The sequence below is a fragment of the Melopsittacus undulatus genome (genome assembly GCF_012275295.1).
Source record: "Melopsittacus undulatus isolate bMelUnd1 chromosome 2 unlocalized genomic scaffold, bMelUnd1.mat.Z SUPER_2_unloc_1, whole genome shotgun sequence".
Classification (NCBI taxonomy): Eukaryota; Metazoa; Chordata; class Aves; order Psittaciformes; family Psittaculidae; genus Melopsittacus; species Melopsittacus undulatus.
The window spans coordinates 1-25433 of NW_022993931.1; the positions used below are offsets into that span (position 1 = coordinate 1).

Here is a 25433-nt window from a genome sequence, read left to right on the forward strand (position 1 = left end):
TTTTCCAGCACTGAGCCAAAGCATCATTTCACAACACTCTCATTTCAGAAACTTGTTAATTCCATCCACACCACTGAGAGTAAACTGATGGTAAATAGGGTTAGGGACTCCATTACATGTGTGTATCACTCCCCAGTGCAACTGGAAAGGCTAGAGAATAAGACAACCCCACAAGAAAGGCAAATCTTCCCAAACCAAAGATTTTTACCAAATTAGACATTTCCTAACCAATGAAAGGATGAATTTATAGTGTTTTGGGGCATCAGGTGCAACCCAAGCAGCAATAGAACAATGCCAGGCTCCCAGCATCCAAACCCACAGAATATTCCCCTAACAATAAAAAGAACATCACAAATACCCATGAAATGACAGGGAGTGAAGCCTTTGGAGATGCTAATGACATAGGATTGAAGAGTGCTCTAACTAGTGTTGGTCTGCAGTCACCCTGTCAACATACAGCAGAATCCTTAAGGAAGTGTTTCCTAAGGTTTACACAGACTGATCCATGACACTGCTTTTGCTGTTTGCCCATCAGCACAAGTCATAGAAACATAGAATCACTGAATGGTTTGGGTTGGAAAGACCTTAAGATCATCCATTCCAACCCCTGCCATGGGCAGGGACACCTCACACTAAACCATGGCACCCAGGCTCTGTCCAACCTCGCCTTGAACACTGCCAGGGATGAGCATTCACAGCTTCCTTGGGCAACCCATTCCAGTGCCTCACACCCTTACAGTAAAGAATTTCTTCCTATCTCCAATCTAAACTTCCTCTGCTGAAGTTTCAGCCCATTACCCTTTGTCCATCACTACATCCAAGTCAGTGCTGGTTATGAGCAACCTGATCAGATATGCAGTGGCAGGAAAGTGAAGCACATACTGCAGAACTCGGGGCTGGCTCCGTATCCTTGCCTGCCTTTCTTCTTTGAGATGAGTTAGCTTTTGAAGAGGGGACACTGCTACTTTGATTCTGCCCCTCGGCACTGTCCACTGAAGTCTGTGATGTTGTACCACCCGCACACGAGCTGGAAGCCAGAAAGGAGAGGAGACAGGTCCACTGATGCAAACCCTATCACTCGCTCAGTCTCTGGGAAGAACAACAAAAAGCATGTATTAATTTGAACTGCATGCAGACAAAACATCTTCAAATGCTAAACATCAGTTATACAGAGCCCCTGAAATATGTCTAGACTTCACAGGGAAAGACACTGCACAAAAGTCGAGATGCTGGAGGGAGGGATGGGATCCAGAGGGAGCTGACAGGTCAGAGAGAAGGGACCATGTGAACCTCATGGAGTTCAACAAGGCCAAGGGCAAGGTCCTGCCCCTGGGTCAGGCAATCCCCAGCACAGACACAGGCTGGGGAGAACTGGATGGAGCCTGAGGAGCAGGACTTGGGGTGCTGGGTGAGGACAGCTCCCCATGACCTGGCTACAGTGAGTGCTTGAGCCCAGAACCCCCCTGTTGCTGGGCTGCACCCCCAGAGCGTGAGCAGCAGCTCAGGGAGGGGAAACCATAGCATGATTCCATGAAATACAAGTCAGGGTGCAGAAAGGACACTTCTCTCAATACTGCACTACAAACTGTACCTGCTTTATGCCACACTTTGAAGACCAAGGTTTGCTGTGGATCCAGCAGAAGCTCTTTGGATAACCTGTTATGCACAAAACTCATTTATACAAAGCAGGAAAAAGAACAAGTCCAGTAAAAATGCCTCTGAAGTTTCAATGCTATTGTATCTATCCAGAGAAACCAGTTTTCTTTCTGGGCTGATGGAGGAGGATGGAATACAACAAACCCCCATATTGAGCCTCAAAAGCATGACTATCTTTACATGGCTTGGGCTTTTTGCTTATTCAAGAAGTATTTCCCTCTTCTCACTCTTGTCAATTTAAAAGTTAGGACAATAAACCCATGGGGAAATGGGAACTCAGCTTATCTCATGACTCAATCACAGGGTGACAGCAAAGCTGCGATGTTTGAAGCTGATCTGTGGAAAGGAGCCGACTGGAAATGCAGTGTCAAACATAGAACACAGCTTTTAATTGCCTGAAGCAATTCAGAGTTGACTCTGAGCATAAGCAGACTCTGAAACAATCACTCAAACTTCAGCTCTCAGTGGCTTTCATGGTTTAATCATTACAGCATAAAGTCCCTAAAGCCAAAATCCACCTCAGCACTCTGGTAGCATAATCCCACTCCTCTGCAGGCACTGCTATATGTTGTGGCTGTCAAAATGAACTCACTGTGCTTCTTGCTGCCTGTAACAGACTTGTTCCACCTTGTTTAGGAAATGCCTTTCCCTACTGCTTTGGAATTAGTTTAAAAATCTGGTGTAGGGACACAGGAGATGGCACAAGATCACAAACACAGGGTCAGTACTGGGTACTACCCATGTATGACTTGATCTGATGAGGCTCCATAGAAAGGTGAATTCATCAGCTCTAATTTAGGCTCAGATATCTAAGTCTGAGCTATGTTTCCTACACTATTTTGCCAGTCACTGGAAAGAAGCAGGCATCCTTAGGGAATTTTGTCCAGAGCTGGGTCTCTAACACAGGTCAAGTCACTCACTATGTGCAGGTGCCTGCAGAGAGGCTGAATCAAAACCTAACTCCCAATATATATATCTCAGTAGGTGAATCCAAACTCAGAGCTCTGGTCCCCAAAAAGGCATAATTTCTAAGCTTGAAACAGAGTAAACATACAGAAAACCCAAGAAATTGGATCAGGTCTACTTACCTTCCCATGAGTCCATGCAGCATTAGCAGCATCTTCCTCTAGACAGGAAACTGCAGATGGGTGAATACAGAACACCCAAAGGCTTAAGCAATACAACAGTCATTGGCAGGCCTGTCAACATCTTTGTTTGGCTCCATGGCCAGTGGGATCCAGCACCCTCAGCAGGTTTGCGATGGCACCGAGCTGTGTGGTGCAGTCTGGAGGGAGGGATGGATACGAGACCTGGACAGCTGGAGAGGTGGGATCTGAACCTATGGAATACAACAAGCAAGGGCAAGGTCCACTTGGGTTGAGGTAAGCATCAGCACAAACACAGGCAGAGACTGGATGGAGCAGCTAGGAAAAGGTCTTGGGGTGTTGTGTGAGGAGCTGCTGCGAGGCTGGATGCAGCTCTGCTCTGGAAGCCAGGCTGAGAGAGCTGGGCTGGGGCAGCTGGCAAGAGAGGGAGACCTGAGAGCAGCTCAGTGCCTAAAGGGGCTGCAGGAAAGCTGGAGAGGGGCTTGGGACAAAGGCTGGAGGGCCAGGCCAAGGGGAATGGCTTGACCTGCCCAAGAGAGGGGCTGAGCTGAGCTCTGAGGCAGAAGCTGTTCCCTGGGATGCTGAGGCGCTGGCACAGGGTGCCCAGAGAAGCTGTGCTGCCCATCCCTGGCAGTGCTCAAGGCCAGGTTGGACACAGGGGCTTGGAGCAGCTGCTCCAGTGGAAGGGGTCCCTGCCCATGGCAAGGATGGGACAGGATGAGCTTTAAGATCCCTTCCAACCCAAACCACTCTGGGATTCTATGATCAAACTGTTGTTCCTCCTGTTAACATGAAGACCAAGCATTCTCAGACAACTTTTGCCCAGTATGAAATGTGATTGTAAAACACGGGAACAGCATTTTTAGCTGAGAATACAGGCCAGGAAGCAGGAGCACTGCTAATGGCTATGTCCCTTTCACACCTAGCCTGGCTGTCACATCCAAAATGTCTGTGAGAGCACACAGCACTTACCGTGCTTCTTGCTGGAAGTCCAGACTGGTGAGTCTGTATTGTCTATTACTGAAGTGGTTACTGGAGCATCTGCACCAGCAACAGCAAATGATACACAGCTACTGGGGGCTGTCACTTCACGTTCTGTCCAAAGGACTCCCTAAAATCATACAGAATTAAATACAGATTTGTTATTATTATCTAAAATACATACTCAAGTTCAGAAATTAAAAGCACATAATTAATAAAGAAATCCACCATATAGGAAAACACTGCTTTCATTGATGGAGCTGAAAATACTTTGCATTTACAATGGCAGCAAACCTTGCATGAACCTTTTACAGAGCAGAAACTGGAATATTCAAGGAAGAAATAGGAAACCATTTGACCATCTGAGGAGTCAGAAGCAAAGCTAAGGAGGTAAAACCCCAATCCACAAGACCCTATTCCAGTGCTTAATCTGTCCTTATGACGGGCCATAGAACTGGGCTATCCTAGCTGCATAAACAGAAAATACCCAGTGTTACAAAAAGCATTTTTGACTTAATAGTTGACTTAATCCAGCATAAGAAGGACATGGAGCTGTGAGATCAAGGCTCCAACAGAGGAGGCCATGGAGCTGCTGCGAGGGCTGAAGCAGGTCTGCTCTGGAGCCAGGCTGAGAGAGCTGGGCTGGGGCAGCCTGGACAAGAGAAGGCTCCTGAAGGGGAGAGCTGAGAGCAGCTCCAGTGCCTAAAGGGGCTGCAGGAAAGCTGGAGAGGGGCTTGGGACAAGGGCCTGGAGGGATAGGAATGTTTGGAGCAGCTGCTCCAGTGGAAGGGGTCCCTGCCCGTGGCAGGGGTTGGAGCTGGAGGAGCTTTAAGCTCCCTCCCAGCACAAACTGCTCTGTGATTCTATGACCCTCTCACACCACAAGCTGCTGAGTGTTCCTTTCCTGTGTTATCACTGGACTGTGAAACAATTAATCTTAAGAGACATTTCCAGTAATCCCACCTTATTCCTGTTGGTATTTAGGCAGTGTGCAACGGCCCAAACAAGATCAGATCACTCCAACTGCTGAGCAGGCCTAACATGGTTGAGTCATGAAGTGCTGGAGGTGCTCAAGGTGAAGGGGAGAGCACCTGATATATTAAAGGGTTTAACTCATCTTTAGCAGAGCTTCATCCCCAGAGAGCAAACTGAGGGGAAAACCAAAGGGCTTCAAACCCCTGCAAATTCACCAAGTGCTACATCAATGCACATCCAGAACCAAACATCCTCCTAGGATGGAAATATTTTAATACATTTAGCATAATTTAAAAGCAAAACCCAATTCTTTGGTGCCCCTCAGCAAAGTGATGAGCCTCCCAACTGTAACTCCTGCTCTGCAGAGCAGGAAGCACCGTGTCAAGCCTGGCTGAGCTCAGACTGCTCTGCACTTATACTGCCCTTCCTCACTGATGTGTCTGGCAGCCTCCAGATAGCACAAGCAATGCAGCTTCACACACTGATTACACGCTAGGAATGTAAATTGGGAAGAGCCTTGGAGATAGGAGTGTCTGCGGGTGAAGTTATCCACATAAAGCTTCATTTCAGAATTCAGCTGTCACCTGCAACAGTGAGCACTGCATTATTTATAATTTGGCTTTTCTTAGGACCACAGAATGGTTTGGGTTGAAGGGAGCTTAAATCCCATCCAGTTCCAACCCCTGCCATGGGCAGGGACCCCTTCCACTGGAGCAGCTGCTCCAAGCCCCTGTGTCCAACCTGGCCTTGAGCACTGCCAGGGATGGGGCAGCCACAGCTTCTCTGGGCACCCTGTGCCAGCGCCTCAGCACCCTCCCAGGGAACAGCTTCTGCCTCAGAGCTCAGCTCAGGCTCCCCTCTCTTGGGCAGGTTCAAGCCATTCCTCTTGGCCTGGCCCTACAGGCCCTTGTCCCAAGCCCCTCTCCAGCTTTCCTGCAGCTCCTTTAGGCACTGGAGCTGCTCTCAGCTCTCCCCTTCAGGAGCCTTCTCTTGTCCAGGCTGCCCCAGCCCAGCTCTCTCAGCCTGGCTCCAGAGCAGAGCTGCTCCAGCCCTCACAACATCATTTTATTAATAGAGGCTGAACAGTTTAAACTCCTGCTTCTCCTGTAGTTTACATGATGCAATCAATGTTCTTGGGGTTTCAGCACTATGAATCCAAGTTCAAACCCATCACATCCCTTCACTGAGCTGGAGTAAGTTTGAAGATAAGTTCTTAACTTGGTCCATTCAGCCGTACCTGGTCTGAACAGATCCCAATAATCAAAAAGGGAAATACACCTTTGGAGGTGGTGATGTTACCTTTTAAACTCAGATGCATTGCTCTTTCCACAATGATATTGACAGCAACTGTGTTTTCCAGCAGCATCACATCATCTTCTTCTTGTGGTTTGTCATTGGTGGTATCTGAACTTACAACATCCAGTTTGTGACTCTGATCTTCAGAGACCTGTTGGTTCAGAGCAGGTGCCTTCTCTGTGCCTTCATCTTCACTGCTGCTGTATTCCTCAGCATAGTGAAGCCTGCTGGGCAGAGCAGAAGTGGTAGAAAGGACGATGTGAACACGTAGAGCAGCTCCTGCTAGGTCTGCAGCATTGCATCTGAACAATGGATAAACCCCTGCAAGAGAATCCACAAAGAACCAGCTAAGCAAGCCAAAGGACAAAGAAGATCTTGGAAAACCTGCCAGAGTTCATTACAGGTGAGATCTCCATCCCTAGTAGTGCTCAAGGCCAGGTTGGACACAGCGGCTTGGAGCAGCTGCTCCAGTGGAAGGTGTCCCTGCCCATTGCAGAGCCTGGAACTGGATGAGCTTTAAGGTCCCTTCCAACCCAAACCATGCTATCATTCTGTGGTGCATACAGGACAAAACAAAACTGAACATGTTTTTCTTGAAGTGCTTAGAGAAGTAACTGAACTAAAACATCAATAAAGGGGGATAAAACATGACAAAGTTCTTTAGAACTCACCACTGACACTTATAGTCTTCCTTGAGCTCTCTGCTAATGCTGCAAGGTCAACATAGGCAGATCCAATGAGACGATCTGTATCAAGTGGTCTTTCCACATCATTTGCTTTCCCATATGCCCACCACACCTGGATTTCTAATTTCTCCTCTCTGAGGAACCAATGGAGCCCATGGCTTCTTCTGAGCATCACCTTGTTTGGTTTCTTGAAGTTTACTGTAACGTTCTTGGTGTCATCACTCAGTTTTGGCCTTTTAAGCACAGTCCAAGTGGCCTCTTGGTTATACAGTTTATACCTGAGATAGCAATAAGTGCTTTTGTTTAGGTGTGTCTGGCCTGCAAGCAGCAAACAGTGGATGGGCAGCCATACTCTTGGGGTTGAGATGGTCACAGTCACTGGCTGGGAACTCTGCTCCCACTCATCACTGTCATCCGTGCTATGGATCTCACTGTTCCATCCCAAGAGCTTAGCAGCTTCCAAAACACGCTCCCTGTCATCCTGATGAGCAAAGGTGACAGAGAGTTCCAGTCCTCCCACAATGGCCTGCATGATGCTTGTGCAGTGAGGAGGCAAGACATCTTCAGGCAGTGTAATTGGGTACCAGCCTGAAATACCTTCAGGAAAAAGAGATCAGAATTAGACTTAGCCATCCTTTTGGAATGTATCAGTAAAGATTTCTCCACTCTCTGGTCACTGGTCAAGGACCAGTCCTTGAGCTGTTTATTTCTTGTGAAATATGGAATTTGGCCAGTAAATTCTAACCTGAACCAGCAGCAAACTGTTAGACCTCAGAAAACCTCAGCAGTAGTTGTGATCCCAAAGGCATTTTCTTCTCCATTTCATTAGTAACACTCAGTTTATAATGAAACTATATCCTATGAATCTCCAGCTACAAAATTAGACATTTTCATTGCTTTCCTCCTCTACTTACCACTAAAAATAAACCCCAAATTTCATGCTGAAGAAAACAATGACTACACAGAAATTAAAGCAGAAATAACCAAGGTGGTAATGAAAACATCGTTATTAAGAGACATAATCATCACAAACTAACACTACACAGAGAAGCTAATTTAAATTTAGTTTAAAAGTATTAATCCTGCTGCTTCCTAACTGATCTAATCCTCTGTTTCCAACTTCAACATGTGAAAAGCAATTACTGGTCCTACACTGAACACTACAACTCTTCGACTACTCATTTGAAGGTAGAAAATAAACAGCACTGAATAAAGAAATAAGGTGATGTGCTGGGTTTAGCTGGGATGGAGTTAGATTTCTTCATGGTAGATTCATAATATTCATTCTCCTAAGGAGCCAGGCTGAGAGAGCTGGGCTGGGGCAGCCTGGACAAGAGAAGGCTCCTGAAGGGGAGACCTGAGAGCAGCTCCAGTGCCTAAAGGGGCTGCAGGAAAGCTGGAGAGGGGCTTGGGACAAAGGCCTGGAGGGCCAGGCCAAGGGGAATGGCTTGAACCTGCCCAAGAGAGGGGAGACTGAGCTGAGCTCTGAGGCAGAAGCTGTTCCCTGGGAGGGTGCTGAGGCGCTGGCACAGGGTGCCCAGAGAAGCTGTGGCTGCCCCATCCCTGGCAGTGCTCAAGGCCAGGTTGGACAGAGCCTTGGGTGCCATGGTTTAGTGTGAGGTGTCCCTGCCCATGGCAGGGGTTGGAACTGGATGATCTTAAGGTCCTTTCCAACCCAAACCATTCCATGATTCTATGATAAGGTGTCCCTGCCTGTGGCAGGGGTTGGAGCTGGAGGAGCTTTAAGGTCCCTTCCAACCCAAAGCAGTCTGGGATTCTATGATTCAGCTACTATACATCATAAGCCCTAAAAACAAATCTTCAAACAACTTTTATGTACGTCTTCTAACCCAGGATTTTTAAAGGCAACATTGCAATGTCTGAAAGAACTCAAAAAACCAAACGAACCCACAAGAATACCCAAAATGGGAATGAAAATTGTTTTGAGGAATTACAGGAGCATTTATGCAGTGTCGGCATTGTCACACCGCTGTGTTACCTGATCTTCTTCTCAGTAGGTGCCTGGTTGGAATTGTGACTGTCCCAAGAAGACAATCTCTTGATGTCTGAGGTGCCAATCTGTCAGTGGCTGGAAAAGAAACAGTTGTGCAAATGCATCAAACTGGAAGACAAGATTCACAAGCATTGGTTCAACAGCAAAACCTCAGCTGCCATTCTGGAAGCACTTTCAACCCACGTGAAAAGGGCAAAAGCCAACACAAATTGCTCAGAACATATCAGACCAAAATCAGTGAGAAACAGGGGTATGAACAAATCTTGCCTGATGGCACTGCCAGTGCACATTCAGGACATGCTGCAGCACCACTGAAACCAGAGCAACTTGAAGGGAATATTTCCATCATAGAATCCCAGAGTGGTTTGGGTTGGAAGGGACCTTAAAGCTCTTCCAGCTCCAACCCCTTCCACTGGAGCAGCTGCTCCAAGCCCCTGTGTCCAACCTGGCCTTGAGCACGCCAGGGATGGGGCAGCCACAGCTTCTCTGGGCACCCTGTGCCAGCGCCTCAGCACCCTCCCAGGGAACAGCTTCTGCCTCAGAGCTCAGCTCAGTCTCCCCTCTCTTGGGCAGGTTCAAGCCATTCCCCTTGGCCTGGCCCTATAGGATCTTATAAAAATTTCTTGTAAGACCCGTTTAGGTACTGGAAGGTGTGATCCAGTCCCCTCCATTTTAGTTCTGAATAGAGACTATCTATAGAAACATAGAATGGTTTATGTTGGAAGGGACCTTAAAGATCCTGGCAGGGGGTTGGAACTGGGTGAGCTTTAAGGTCCCTTCCAACCCAAACCACTCTGATTCTGCAACAGCATTCATTCCTTGCAATCAGAGTAAGGTTCTCCTTACCTGACCTGGTGCTCTGATGATAGATAGAGAAGGTGATACCAGCAGACTGCAAGAGTTCCCCTAGACAAGAGGCTTCTCCACTGCTCTTCTGAATGATGAGGTTACAGGGAATCTCCATGTGATGCTCAAATGCAGGGCAGAAGGAACAAGCCACAGCTCGTGTGTGGCGTCTCTCTGCCTCAGGTAGGAAGGAGAGGTGCACAGAGACATAAGCATTGACTCCCACACCTGCATAGTGCTGGAGGGAAGGGTTCTTTTGTGCCACAGCTCTTCATTTAGGATATAAAGAGAAGAGAAGAAAGGGAATTAATGTAAGGTACAAGGAATCTAGGAACCAACAGAATTAAAGCAAAAGTTGCAAGTCTTTATGGTGAAGACATGAGACAAACCAGTGGGTACTTGAAGTCAAAACAGATATGGGTTCTCACTGTATATTATATTTTACCTTTTTTTTGTCATCTGAACATCCTAGAAACAGATATTAAATGGTGACAGTAACTATCACAAGGTTGATCACTGTATCTTATCACTGTTATCACTGTATCTTATAACTGCTCTTATTACTATCAGGGTCTGAGACCAAAGTGGTTGAGAAAGTAGTCAGCATCTTTAACCATACCCCTCTGCAGAAAGAGCTGTAGGGTAACTGTAGGAGAACTTGCTTTAGAAGGAAGCAAAGACAAAGCCAAATTATTCTTAGAAACCAGTACTGCCAAAGGAGGTGAAATCAGCAGATGGAATTATTTACAAGTAACACAGACACAGGCATTTCTCAGGTCACAGAATCCCCAGACTGGTTTGGGTTGGAAGGGAGCTTAAAGCTCACCCAGCTCCACCCCCTGCCATGGGCAGGGACCCCTTCCACTGGAGCAGCTGCTCCAAGCCCCTGTGTCCAACCTGGCCTTGAGCACTGCCAGGGATGGGGCAGCCACAGCTTCTCTGGGCACCCTGTGCCAGCGCCTCAGCACCCTCCCAGGGAACAGCTTCTGCCTCAGAGCTCAGCTCAGTCTCCCCTCTCTTAGGCAGGTTCAAGCCATTCCCCTTGGCCTGGCCCTCCAGGCCCTTGTCCCAAGCCCCTCTCCAGCTTTCCTGCAGCCCCTTCAGGCACTGGAGCTGCTCTCAGCTCTCCCCTTCAGGAGCCTTCTCTTGTCCAGGCTGCCCCAGCCCAGCTCTCTCAGCCTGGCTCCAGAGCAGAGCTGCTCCAGCCCTCACAGCATCTTCTGCTTTCTTTACTGCTCCAAGCACCATATGGCAGTGATCCTCCACCAGCCAACTGGAATTAAGATGGATCAGGAGCTCAGCAACATGGGGAAAGGGTCAGTGAGCACTGCTCTAGAATGACAGGAGCCACTCGTCTCTTATGGAATTGACTCTCTCTCTTCTAGCTTTTTCTTAATTCTTGAAAATCACCTATTAGAATTCAGTTCAGGTCGTACCATGCACTTAGAGCAGCAGCCTTCTGGTGACATGGAATATGTTTCATTTACTAGATAATTTATTGATGTTTCCACAGTGAAACTCAAGAAAACCAATCTCAGCTAGCTCTTACATCAGTAACACCCAGATTCAGTGCCCAAATAGGTATCACTTTGTATCTGTCAGTTCTTATATCAGCCTTTGGTATAGAAAAATGTGCCCTTCCAATCTCCATCCTTCTGCAGAACAAGTGTTAGCACACTGTACTGCAGCTCCAGGGACAAAAATAACCACTGATGTTCCTTATAAAGTTATTTTCATTTCTGATGAGAACCCAGTTTGAGTCCCAGACTCTGCAGAGGGGAAGTTGGCCAATTCCAATTTGTTCTTATCTAATGTCTCAGCCTGCTGCCTCCTGATAAAGCTATTTTAGGAGAAAAAACCCTTCCTGTTTGACTCAGGCTTTACCTCGCTGCTGCTTGCAAACCAGCTGCTCTGTGTATCTGTACAGCAAGAAAAACAGCTCGAGCAGTTCCTCCTGCTGCTGTCCTCACAAATCGCTGGTATAGCACACTCACATCTAGCAAACCTGGATGAAATGAAAGAAAGGAAATGGTTAGATTTTGATAGTTACACCCAATATAATCAAGGCTTAGTAGTATCTCCTAATACAGAACTTACTCTATTATTGCAAAACAAGAAAGAAAGACAACTATGTCCTGGGCTGCATCCCCAGAATGTGAGCAGCAGCTCACTGGGGAGACCCCACTTGCAGCACTGGGTGCACTTCTGGTGTCCTTAACATAAGGAGGAGATGGAGCTGTTGAAGCAAGTCCAGAGGAGGCCACGAGGATGCTCAGGGGCTGGAGCAGCTCCTGTATGGAGCCAGGCTGAGAACATTGGGGCTGTCGAGCCTGGAGAAGAGAAGCTGCGTGGAGACCTCAGAGCAGCTCCAGTGTCTGAAGGGGGCTCCAAGGATGCTGGAGAGGGGCTCTTCATCAGGGACTGCAGTGATAGGACAAGGGGTGATGGGTTCAGACTGGAACAGGGGAAGTTCAGGTTGGAGGTAAGGAAAATGGTCTTTACTGTGGCAGTGGTGAGATCCTGGCACAGATTTTTTGGGGGATGTGCTTTAAACCAGAAGAGGGAAGATTTAGATGCTTTCAAATACATCAACAACCTTTGTGACTTTGCTGCTGATCACCATCCTTTACCTCCACCAAGAGAGCAGACTGAGGGACCTCTAGCACACTGTCCCTCAAACATTGGGATGCCAACCCCAAGCTTAGCTCTAGTGAGCCTGGTTTTATCACACAGGGTGAAAACCCAAAAGTCTTCCTTACCTGAAGACCTCAGATGAAATTCCTCTGAGGAATCAGTCCGGGGGACCAATGGAAGATTAAATGTTTGTATCCCTATTTCTTCTCTATGCTGCATAGTGACCATGGCACAGAGCCGTGACAAAGGCAAGGTTCCTTTGGCAACCACCTGGTCTCTGACATTTGGGTAATAATACCTGGTAAGACACAAAAAAGCAGCATCAATCATGGTGTTTTCATGATGACAAAATGATCATTATTTCTGTCACAACTGCATACAAGTCACCTTTGAGCATCTTCAAACACTAGTTGGGCTCCGGATGGCTAAGGGATTGCTCAAGTAAATGCATTTACACAAAATGAAACAATAAATAAGGGGGAATGGCTTGAACCTGCCCAAGAGAGGGGAGACTGAGCCGAGCTCTGAGGCAGAAGCTGTTCCCTGGGAGGGTGCTGAGGCGCTGGCACAGGGTGCCTAGAGAAGCTGTGGCTGCCCCATCCCTGGCAGTGCTCAAGGCCAGGTTGGACACAGGGCTTGGAGCAGCTGCTCCAGTGGAAGGTGTCCCTGCCCATGGCAGGGGTTGGGGCTGGAGGAGCTTTAAGGTCCCTTCCAGCCCAAGCCAGTGTGGGATTCTATTGTATTTGACTCTATCTGATTTGGTTTCCTACTTTATTTTATTCTATTCTATGATTCCAATTTTAGTGTTTCTTTTGTACTCAGTAACTTGTATTAGGGAATAAAAACCCAACCTACAACAATGGAACTATACTGCCAGGGTGCTATTCAGTAGAGTTTAGATGTGCCAAGCATTTAAAGATGATTTCTAGGTCCCTATCCTGATAACAAAGTGGAAGAAAGCAAACTAAGAGCTCACACTCTTTAAAGCTGTAAGAAGAGCAATTAACACCCTTGGGGGTGGGGGAAAAGGCCCACGTCTTCAATGCAAGCTTAAATGCAGATATCCATCACCAAATAGTGATGAGCTCACCATTTCTTCACATATTATTGCATATCCATCCCAAAACTAGAGATATTTCAATACCATATATTTCTCTCTGTATTGCTGAAAGAATAGGATGTTATTCTGTACCTGCACCAGACTTCAAACTGGATTCCTCCTCCAGCCACTCCTGGGGCCGTAAATGCACTGACCAGAAGCCTCTGGACTGGGACATCAGCAGGAACCAACAAAGAATGATGATGCTCATCATTGAAGACAGGATCAGGGACACATAAAGTGGTTGCTGTGCGGAACGGCCTTAACTTGATGCCTACAAGTCAAACAGAGGTGGTTAAAATGGTTGTATTTGGGGGTTTCAACCTTTTTCTGTTTGTAATCTTTGCTCTCCTGAGTTTTTACAAGCAATCCCATGAGCCTGTGAGCCACAGGTGGAAAACCACAGTTCAATGGGGCTGGCAGCTGACACAGTCCAGAGGAGCTGCTATGGAACCATGTTCCTGACTGTATTTTCCAGAGGAAATACATGTTAGTGATTCAAAGCCCTCCAGATCAACACTAAGTCCATTTCTTCAATTCAGTTATTTAAATACTCCTTTATAGTCCTAACCATCTAAACCAGGCAAGTCTTCTTTTGGTGTATCCACAAAAATGTGCATTTTGAGAGGCTTTGTATGGAAAGCCTTCGTTGAATTTAGCTATATATAGTGTCAGCATTCCCTGTAAATCTGCCCTTTGTAGGATGTGCTGGGGAAACCCTCTGGGATCTTTAACAAAAAGATGCCATGTGAAGAGACCCAAAACCAGGAATCCTTTTTTGTTGGGAACTTCATCACCTGCCTCAATCAAAGCAGGCTTTTCATTTACCAATGCATCCCAAGCAGAGTTGTGTGCAGATCTGAGGACAGCAAGCTCTGGCTGCATGAAAGCTCTGAAATCACACACCCTTTTAAGTAGAAGTATCATACCTAAAACAAGATTTAACTGAAGCAATGCTCTAAATTAGGATTGTAAGAGAAACTTACCATCCTCCTGCAATTCAGCTCCTTGCAGTGCACCACAACCAGTCTCTTGAACTGGGAAGTAGTACTGTACATAGCAGTCGGCCTCTCCCCAGACAGTGGACTGTAATGGTGTCAGTCCTTTCACACTCTCCACGTGGATCTCAAACACATGCTCCAGCAGGTCTTCCCCTTCTTGGTCTAACTGCTAATAAAACACAGGGAATCTACATGGAAAGGATGACTCTTTAGGAAACAGCATACAAGAGGATATCAGGGGGCTGATAAGAAAGCTGGAGAGGGGCTTTGAACAAGGGCCTGTAGGGACAGAGCAAGGGGGAATGGCTTGAACCTGCCCAAGAGAGGGGAGACTGAGCTGAGCTCTTAGGCAGAAGCTGTTCCCTGGGAGGGTGCTGAGGCGCTGGCACAGGGTGCCCAGAGAAGCTGTGGCTGCCCCATCCCTGGCAGTGCTCAAGGCCAGGTTGGACACAGGGGCTTGGAGCAGCTGCTCCAGTGGAAGGTGTCCCTGCCCATGCGGGGGGCTGGAACTGGATGAGTTTTAAGGTCTCTTCAACTCAAACTAGTCTGGGATTCTATGATGTAAAACAAAATTGGAGTCAAAAGAGACTGGGGATCACTGCTCCATTAAGGAACCCACTGGTAAAATCCTTTTCACTTATCCATAACAGCAAGAATGTGAATTCACTGAACAATACCATGACAGGCTTTGTAGGAGGAAGGTCCAGAGAGTGGGAAGGTCGCTGTGTGATGGGAGGTACCATCCCTTCTTCAGTTTTTAGCCTTTGCAGTGCCACGATTTGATCCGCTGACCCCATTGCCAGAATGACCCTCAGGCTTCCACTCCTGCTGCCAGTAAAAACATCCACCACAGGCATATAACTGTCAACAGCCACCACAGGATACTGAGCTTGAAGCAGCAAGTGGGAAATCTTTGGATCTCTAGAACAGATTCAAACAAGAAACACCACAACAAACAAGTGAGAATGAGCCAATGGGATATGAACACAATCACACAGAGCTCATCTGAGATGGGACTTTCAATGCTGTTAGAGATAAATCTGTCTTGATTCCTCCAAAACTTGGCTCAAGTGAATGAAGTCTTCACACAGCCCAGCTCCATGAGCTGCCAAATGGAAAAGGCTATTTTCAGCAATGACAAAATACAGCTTTCCAAAAGCTAACATGGTTATAAGTCAGCCTAGAGATCTGTGAGCAAGGGGATGAACTGCAACAAGCCTCCTATTAATATACTGCAGCCATATTATACTTTTATGAGGCTGTTACACACCTTTGGGCAGGGATTTGGGCAGGAAGTAAAGGAACAGGGGCAGTATCCCAGAGAAATGTGAAAACTTTTAATAACTGAAGTTAATCCAAGTGAACTACAGTGGATTACTGAAAAATTATACAAATTACTATATGTTATTAAATACCAAAGTAGTGGCCAGTGAGCCCCAGCACCATCTGATTTGCACCTATCATTAGTGTGACCAAAATATACCCATCCCTGGCAGTGCTCAAGGCCAGGTTGGACACAGGGGCTTGGAGCAGCTGCTCCAGTGGAAGGGGTCCCTGTCAAAGGCAGGGGGTTGGAACTGGAGGACCTTTAAGGTCCCTTCCAACACAAACCAGGCCAGGATTCTATGAGTCTATGAATTAATCTTTTGCATTAGAAAGAATCAGTCCTGTCCAGTGTTTCCTTTAATTTACATAGTTTTAATCAGTTATATTACTTGAGTGAACAAGAAGCCAAAACATTGTACCAAAAAGATCAGAGAGCTCTGAAGAGACCCACTGGGTAAGAAGATAATTAAAACATGAAGTATTTAGAGCCCTTTTTGATGCAAGCATTATCTTGTGATGCGCACACTGACAGCATCCCTAGCAATGGGATCCATTGCAGAGCATAACCAGGAAGAAAATCACCCTGTCAGTCACAAGCTTGGAAAATCACCAATGGAATGCCATGCTTCATTTTCCTGTGCAGTCACTTTCATCTCTGCCAGTCTTCATGCGTCATAGGGCCACAAGTTAAACTGGCACCAATCCTCATGCAGCAGTGTCTTTATTTCTCACAGAGTACTTGTATTTCTGTATGAGGACAGTGTGACTCACACCCATAGTGTGAAGGAGAGAAGAGAGAGAAGAGAGAGAAGAGAGAGAAGAGAGAGAAGAGAGAGAAGAGAGAGAAGAGAGAGAAGAGAGAGAAGAGAGAGAAGAGAGAGAAGAGAGAGAAGAGAGAGAAGAGAGAGAAGAGAGAGAAGAGAGAGAAGAGAGAGAAGAGAGAGAAGAGAGAGAAGAGAGAGAAGAGAGAGAAGAGAGAGAAGAGAGAGAAGAGAGAGAAGAGAGAGAAGAGAGAGAAGAGAGAGAAGAGAGAGAAGAGAGAGAAGAGAGAGAAGAGAGAAGAAGGACAGAAGAGCTTCTTTCCCTGAGCATGTCAGGATATTTCCCAACCCACTAAACTACAGAACAAGGATGTTTACCTGAATGAGATGTAGAACTGATGCAGAGGCAGTTTCACTAATCCCAGCAGCCTGTCACAGCCAGGGCTTCCCATCTTGTTCCATGCTTCAATAATCATGACGTTGTTCTTCAGCCGCTCCAAGTGCTTGGAAGTCAAGGAAAAAGGCATCACCTGAAAAGGTTTCATGCAGAATTAGTACACAGACTACACTGGAACCTATTTGTTCAGTACAGGGCATTCTGGTAACTCTTCATTATTCCAGGGGCTTGGGACAAGGGCCTGTAGGGCCAGGCCAAAGGGAATGGCTTGAACCTGCCCAAGAGAGGGGAGACTGAGCTGAGCTCTGAGGCAGAAGCTGTTCCCTGGGAGGGTGCTGAGGCACTGGCACAGGGTGCCCAGAGGAGCTGTGGCTGCCCCATCCCTGGCAGTGCTCAAGGCCAGGTTGGACACAGGGGCTTGGAGCAGCTGCTCCAGTGGAAGGGGTCTCTGCCTGTGGCAGGGGTTGGAGCTGGAGGAGCTTTAAGGTCCCTTCCATCCCAAACCACTCTGGGATTCTGTGATTCAATGGAACAAAAAAATCTGTTATGATGCCATCAAGAACATATTTTCTTGCCAAAATGGCAGAAAAGTCAACAGTTCCAACCTAAACTTGACTGTTTCTCTTTCATTCTTCAGGTATCTTACTTATTATTTAGATGACTCAAGGAGCTGCATTTCACACTGTGCCATCCAGCTGAAACAATACTGAGAGTAGTTTTAATACACTGCATAGAGCCAAGGAGAGAAGTTCCTGCATGTATAAAAGTAACTTATCTTTGCCCACAGCAGGGGGGTTGGAACTAGATGATCTTAAGGTTCTTTCCAACCCTAACTATGCTATGATTCTATATTTGTCAGTGTGGAATAACTCACTTCAATCAGTGCTAAATAGCAAACATGTGACTTGCCTGAGAAAAATTGAAGGCAGGTTGAGTAGTACCCCATACAACAGCAGATCTCGTTGCCTCCTCAGTGCTGAGCAGCTTGCAGTTTAAATACACATTACAAGAGCTGGGGAGCCCTTGGTCTTCAGCAACAAAATCCTTTCCATCAGGCACCATCAGCAGCACATGTAGCAATAACCCATCTTCTTCAGACGTGGCTCTTTGTGTCAGCAGATGATGGGCTACAGAGGTTGGTGCAGCCTGTGGTGCCTGCACCATGTTCATAGTGGCTGCTCCTGTCTTCTGTGAGTCACTGTGGTTAAGTTTCAAGCAGTGAGGGCTTCCTGGACTTAAACTCTTCCTGTTGGGCTCCTGGAATTGCAGCCCAGGACTTCTCACAGCATGCACTGGGGCTTGATGTGCAGCCACAGGTGAGCGGGCAGTGGTGTGGGTGAAGTCTTTGTTGTTGGCTGCAAGCTCTAAGGACACCTGCATTGTGCAAGAAACAAAATCAGGGATAGGCATTGCATATTTTGCTGAAGAACTGTATTAGATATCACCCAGAAGGCTTTAGCTTCAGCCACGTGCTAGTTACAAGCTACAACTCGCACTGCAAAATAAATTACACGTGGTTTTATCAAATAAAGCCATATCTGAAGTACAAACCCACAGTTACAGCTGAATAAAGGCAAAAATGAAGTGATAACAAAGCTGACTGAGAACTGAACACCTGCCTAGCCATGGTGAAAAGTACTGTGACAAAAAGATGTGGATGGACTGGAGAGGCTCCAGAGAGGGCCACAGAGATGATCCAAGGACTGGGCAGTGTGTGAGAAAAGACTGAGAGAGCTGGGACTGTTCAGCCTGGAGAAGAGAATGCTCAAGGACACCTTATCCCCATGTGGCAGTAGTTAAAGGGTGGCTACAAAGAGTGTTTTTACAAGGAATCCCATGGAGAAGACGAGGGGTGATGGGCACAAGTTACTCCTGGGGAGTAACCTCACAGAGAAGAGCTTCTGCCTAAGATCTCAGCTCAGTCTCCCCTCTCTTGGGCAGGTTCAAGCCATTCCCCTTGGCCTGGCCCTACAGGCCCTTGTCACAAGCCCCTCTCCAGCTTTCCTGCAGCCCCTTTAGGCACTGGAGCTGCTCTCAGCTCTCCCCTTCAGGAGCTTTCTCTTGTCCAGGCTGCCCCAGCCCAGATCTCTCAGCCTGGCTCCAGAGCAGAGCTGCTCCAGCCCTTCCAGCAGCTCCATGGCCTCCTCTGGACCCACTCCAACAGCTCCACAAGGACTTAGGAGGATTTAGGAGGCATGAGACAAGATACTGCAGCAAAAAATCCCAAATGGTATCTACTCCTAACACTATAGAGAACACATCCAAAGATAAGAGGTTCAAGGCCATCTGTCAGAAAGAACCCAAGAAATGCAAAGTGGATCCAGCAGCTGACGTCCCTTGTCCTCTATAAAAGCATCTGTTTCCCCTTTCTCAAGTCCTTGCATTGAACTTCATTTCATTGATTCCCTACACCACTTCCTTGCACCTTCGTCCTCTCACAACTTGTTCCATTCCATCTTCTCCTGTATAATCCAAATTTCTCCTCCCTGCCTTCACTTTTCTCCTCCCACATCCAACCTCTGCATTTCAGGTTTCATCCTCCTGCGACCCCTCTACTGGCAGCTCTGCTGAATGGCTTCTCTGGAAGAAGTTTCATAGCCCCTAATACTCTCTTAACCCTTCAGTTCTAATCTAGGGAGCTCTTTTCCCTCAGATCCACCAGGTCTCTCACACTGTGCTGTGCGGGACTGCTACTTCTTCTCAATCCTAAACTGAGTAAGCTGGTAGAAACTGGGGCTTCAGAAGGTAACTCCTGAAGTGACAAGGTGGTACCAATGACAGGGAGCATCAGGCCTCTGCACCAGGACAGACCTCAGCTCATGTCATATGTGGAGCAGGAGCCAAAGCTACCAGCGCTGAGGATGTGCTGTTCAAAATCTGCCTGTAGAGTGGTTTCTGTATACAAGCCCTAGATACTGAACCTTGTTTAAGCCTGCAGCCAGGGGAACATCACCCAGCAGCATCATTAGACATGCAGGAGGTTCACAGTATCTCTCCAAAACCCTAAGGAAAAGAAAAGGTTCATGATATCTTGTATTGGTCTTATGAACCTTCATCCCTGAGATCTCCAAATTAAAACAAAGAGAGGAAAGAAAGAGGAGAAAGAGGAAAGAAAGAGAGAATATGCAGCCAAAATTGGTGTTTAACTCCAACTCTACCTGGTAAAACACATACCTTTAGTGGCCCAACTTGTGCCTGATCTCCCTCTTTGTCCACAGGTATTTCACAGCTGACAGTGAGCAGCTCCGACTGAACAACCTGGCGTAACTGAAGCGCAGCTGAGCCAATGGCCACTGGCTGAGGGCAGAAGAAGAATCCACTTTGTAAGCTTTCTGTCAGGTTTAAGGAACTAAAGCAATATTGTGAAAGGAAAGATTGGGAAGTCATGCTCAGCCACTCACCCTCCCCACTACTCTACCATTAGTTGTTCCAACAAGGATTTGTAGGGAAGTTTCCCTTAGTTCCATTTTCAAGCCTAACCAGGACAACAGGAAGGAAGATTCTTCCATTACCTCCTGCAAACAGCTCCAGACTAATGCAAAAATGAACACCCCAAATCCTAACACTGGACCAATTATCCATACTTAGAGGTGATCTATTCACCCATTAAAAGAAAAGCTCCTGTAACAGATGGGTAGATATCCTTGGTGTTGGTTACAATAAAACAGGAGTTGACACCTCTCACTGTCTTCATCACATGCACATGATCGAGCAAATATTGTTAGAGAAAAGAAAGATATTTCTTTTTCCCCCCCCAATGGACAAGCTACACAGGATCTCACATCTCATGGTACTTACCCTGCGCAGAGTAATGATATCAACTGCAACCACATTATTCTATATATGATTCTATATCATCATTCTACATTGCTGAACAAGCTGCATTTGATTTGGACTAACGGTTATAATTGATTCAATATGCTTAAAAAGCAGGAGATAAATTTTAAATCATGGAATTATAGAATCCCAGGCTGGTTTGGGATGGAAGGGATCTTAAAGCTCATCCAGTCCCAACCTTCCACTGGAGCAGCTGCTCCAAGCCCCTGTGTCCAACCTGGCCTTGAGCACTGCCAGGGATGGGGCAGCCACAGCTTCTCTGGGCACCCTGTGCCAGCGCCTCAGCACCCTCCCAGGGAACAGCTTCTGCCTCAGAGCTCAGCTCAGTCTCCCCTCTCTTGGGCAGGTTCAAGCCATTCCCCTTTGCCTGGCCCTACAGGCCCTTGTCCCAAGCCCCTCTCCAGTTTTATTATGGCCCCTTTAGCTACTAGAAGGCTGAAAGATGAAGGATACAGATGAAAGACAATTTCTTTTTGCCTGTCTCAAATTCAGACAACCCTTTAGAAGGGTGACAAGACTGAACAGCAATCAGTCCAACTTACAGGATCTGAACATTATGTCATTTCCCTTCAGACTACCTGGCAATGACTGATTAAGAAGTGGCTCAGTCAAGCCACACCACTTAGTTTTCTCTCTGACAGTCAAGTTGTCAGCAATCATAATGAAGCATTGCAGAAGACTTAGAAAAGCCACTGCTCCCTGTGTGTTTGGAGGAAACAGAAATGCAAAGAATTTCTTTGCCTTTCAACACAGAAAACAGAAATAACTTCCATAAAGTACCTTTTTCTGTGTGCTTTTTCTCATGTAGATTTTAAAAGCAAGAGCAGAGCTCCACCAGTGCTCTATCATGGCTCCACCAAAGCGGACAGGGAACACAAACCACTGCTGGAATGACACCACTGCAAGGAAGAGAGAGTTGTGTGAGCTCCCAGTTGGGTTTGGAGGTAACCTGTCTGTTGAGCTGGATCAGCAACAGATAAAACTTCAGCCTCTGCAGAGGGAATGCAGGGTGAGAAGAGACACACAAAGATCAGAAGGTGTGAAGGAAAGTGCTAGGACTGTCAAACACACAGTGAGCATCTGCACAGAGGTCAAGCAAGGTGGGAGCTGAAACCCTCAATATGAATCTCTCAAGGTTTCAACCTATTAAATTATAGAATCACAGAATCCCAGACTGGTTTGGGTTGAAGGGACCTTAATGCTCATCCAGTTCCAGCTTCCTGCCATGGACCCGGACCCTTTCCACTGGAGCAGCTGCTCCAAGCCCCTGTGTCCAACCTGGCCTTGAGCACTGCCAGGGATGGGGCAGCCACAGCTTCTCTGGGCACCCTGTGCCAGCGCCTCAGCACCCTCCCAGGGAACAGCTTCTGCCTCAGAGCTCAGCTCAGTCTCCCCTCTCTTGGGCAGGTTCAAGCCATTCCCCTTGGCCTGGCCCTCCAGGCCCTTGTCCCAAGCCCCTCTCCAGCTTTCTTGTCAGCCCCTCTGCTGAGCAGGACAACAAAATTAGTATTATGGCAGCATCTAAAGTGTGAAGTTGATACCAAGTTTCTGTCTTCCCAGCATACAGCAAAACATTTCCTTCTTCAAATGGAGAACCCTGTCTTGTTTTAAGCAATATATTCCAAGGCCTATCTTGAGATAGTCTAAGCTGAGTTATAAGAATCCTCACAGGTTCTGGAAAAAAGTAATATTTGCAAGAAAAGACTTAATGAATTGGTGTTGAGCCTAGAAAATAGAAGAGCAAGAAGTACAGGAACAGTTTTTCCTTGTTCAGATGGATAAAGTATTCCTGTGATGTCAAAACACTCCAGTTAGACATGAGGTAACTTCTCAAACAGGCAGCACAACACTTTTACACCTTGCCTGGAATGGCTATGGAATCTTTCCCATTTTGGGCATCTTAATAACTGAGATAAAGAGCAATCAGGAAAGAGAATGCCACAGTGGATGGACTTGATGGCTTCTTCAAGTTACTTTCAGCCCTATCTGTTTTTCAGGGTTCCAAAAAGCTGGAATCTAGTGCAGGAGGTTGTGTTATTTCTTTAGTACAAATAGTTGAGGTTCAGAAGTATTAGATGCTTTGGCTGGACACAAATAGAGAACTCAGAATTCCCCCAGATTTCTCAAGAACTACCTACAAAGATGCAAAGCCAATGAATGACCCTATGGGAGAGGCAGTAGGAAGTAACCCCAGAATTCCAGTTGCTTGGAAGACAGGATAAAAAGGATCTTGCTCATCCAGCATTCTCTGCTGAGGAAACATAACATTAGTTCTCAGAGACAGAAACACTGGTGACTCCCAATAAAGAGATTAATATTGATTGATTTGAGCACTCAAGATCTCTCAGATCCATCACTGTGAGCTCTTGTAGATGTTACATGAAATACTAAAACATCTGGAAAACTGATTTGAGATATAATTATCTCTGATATTTCTGGAAGTACTTTATCATCCTCATACTACAGCAGAAAGCATATTTGGTTTCTATTGATGTGAAGGAATAGGCTTATTGACCTGCACTCTGTTGGCAAAGGTGCCACAAATCATACAGCAGCAAAGAGAATACATAGAAAATGCTACTAAACAATTACTAAGAGATGAAAGATTCAACAAAACTAACGTAAAGGGGGAAATGAATGTTCTTACCATCATCTGTGATTCTACGTGAAGCTATTCGAGTTACTTCTGTTGTTATGGAGATCTGTCCTTTTTCATCCCTAGAGGCTCCCACTGGAAAGTGGTACTCAACAAAGAAGGTACTGTGAGTTAAAAAGGGAATGGATGATCAGAATCCATCAAAAAGCTACTGGACATAACAGAAGTGAGCAGAGAAGCAAGAGGCATACACACAATCTACTGTTATTCTACTTCTTTAGAATAACTGAAGTACCTATTTTATTAATTACTTCAACATTGTGTAAATGTCAGATTCTGCTCAAAAAATACCCCTTTTGTTTCAATGATTTGCCATGTACAAACCATGTTTGTACCTCCCCAAAATCCCTGATAAAACACAACCTGAAGTGAACCCATGCCAGGATAAATTATCCACATCTCTAATTTTCCAAAGCCCACAGTACACTATGTTCTGAGAGAAACACAGAATCATGGAATGGTTTGGGTTGGAAGGGACCTTAAGCTCCTCCACCTCCAACCCCTGCTACAGGCAGGGACCCCTTCCACTGGAGCAGCTGCTCCAAGCCCCTGTGTCCAACCTGGCCTTGAGCACTGCCAGGGATGGGGCAGCCACAGCTTCTCTGGGCACCCTGTGCCAGCGCCTCAGCACCCTCCCAGGGAACAGCTTCTGCCTAAGAGCTCAGCTCAGTCTCCCCTCTCTTGGGCAGGTTCAAGCCATTCCCCTTGGCCTGGCCCTCCAGGCCCTTGTCCCAAGACCCTCTCCAGCTTTCCTGCAGCCCCTTTAGGCACTGGAAGGCAGAGCAGAGAAATGGGCAGACCTCAGAACCCTGGAGTACTGGACTACACACAGATCTCAGACAAATCTATCTGGAAGGCACAAGTATGCAGCTGGTGAGAAACAATCTTCCTTACCACTTGTTAACTGATGCAGGCCTTGGAGGCTTCCCCATAACACCTTTCTTTCTTGGTGAGACCTGGATGCTCTCAGGAGGGACTTTCAAGCTTTCAATGATGACTCTGGCCAGGTGGATTCGCTCCAGCAATGCCAACCTGTCTGCACCCAAGGATGTGATGTGAGCAGCTTCTATGAGATCTTCTGGAGGAGCAAGTGGTCTGATAGCAGAGTGGCTAAAGAGAGAAAACAGAGAATCAGCACTACAGGAATGACCACATGAAAGGAATATTGTAGCTTGGTGGGATATTAAATACTACTCATGGTTCATTGAAAAGAATGGGTTTAAATGTATTTTACAACAAATATGGTGGTGTATGTAACAGAAATCTTACAATATACAATAGCCAAAGTACATAAGTGGGGAAAGAAGAAATAAAAAGCTCATGTTCCACACTGTTGAAGTTTTGGATAAATCTTAAGCAGTCAAACTCTTCGAAAAGAAAAGCTTCATTTAATGTCAAGTACAAAGAAAAGGAGATGATGAAGTGGCACACAGAGACAAGTGACTGCTGCAGAGCAACAGCAATTCATTTGCAATTATTTATAAGATTTGACTTGCAAATGGGTTTGTGTTGGCACTTCTGGAGAGAGGAACTTTACAGGAATGTAAAAATAGGAGTAGTTGTAAGAAAAGTTGCAGAAAATAATGTCTGGAGCTGAATTAGGAAAAAAAAAAAGTCATAAAACATTAATACTAAATGGTATTAAACCAGTAAAGCTCAATAACTGGAGTTATAGGGACATGTTTATTGGTTCTGTCATGGAGAAGAGCGAATATAATTTAGTTCAGGTCAGAAGAGAGGTTTATTTATGACAGCTACAGCAGAGAAACAGACTTTGCTGATGCAAACTCTGTCCCTGGAAAGTGGATACAGATTTTATACATAGGGAGACATTGTGCAAAGGCAGGTAACAGGATGGGAGTTATTTTGTATCTGGTACCTATACTATGCCAGAGAAATGCACAAAGCTGGTCTGGAGTTTGTGGTTTTCAGCGCAGGGATTAATATATCAAGGTCACACAGTGATTATTACTTCAGGAGAAAGGAAAGAGCAGCTCCAGTGCCTAAAGGGGCCACAAGAAACCTGGAGAGGGACTTTGAACAAGGGCCTGTAGGGCCAGGCCAAGGGGAATGGCTTGAACCTGCCCAAGAGAGGGGAGACTGAGCTGAGCTCTGAGGCAGAAGCTGTTCCCTGGGAGGGTGCTGAGGCGCTGGCACAGGGT

At 46.4% G+C, this 25433-nt stretch overlaps 1 protein-coding gene across 1 annotated transcript in view; it reads right to left on the minus strand.

The window, feature by feature from the left end:
• Window positions 1–882: 882 nt before the first annotated feature.
• LOC117438042 (C2 domain-containing protein 3-like) overlaps window positions 883–25433 on the minus strand; it is a gene marked incomplete at its 3' end in the record, with an annotated part of 30551 nt that continues 6000 nt past the window's right edge. The window contains 20 exon segments of the mRNA XM_034073401.1: window positions 883–980; window positions 983–1089; window positions 1592–1656; window positions 3735–3753; window positions 3756–3857; window positions 5997–6335; window positions 6686–7297; window positions 8700–8789; window positions 9561–9829; window positions 11445–11565; window positions 12320–12492; window positions 13387–13567; window positions 14280–14463; window positions 14972–15215; window positions 16760–16911; window positions 17688–18152; window positions 19953–20075; window positions 21396–21514; window positions 23263–23375; window positions 24166–24381. Coding sequence (XP_033929292.1) covers window positions 883–980; window positions 983–1089; window positions 1592–1656; window positions 3735–3753; window positions 3756–3857; window positions 5997–6335; window positions 6686–7297; window positions 8700–8789; window positions 9561–9829; window positions 11445–11565; window positions 12320–12492; window positions 13387–13567; window positions 14280–14463; window positions 14972–15215; window positions 16760–16911; window positions 17688–18152; window positions 19953–20075; window positions 21396–21514; window positions 23263–23375; window positions 24166–24381 — 3792 coding nt within the window.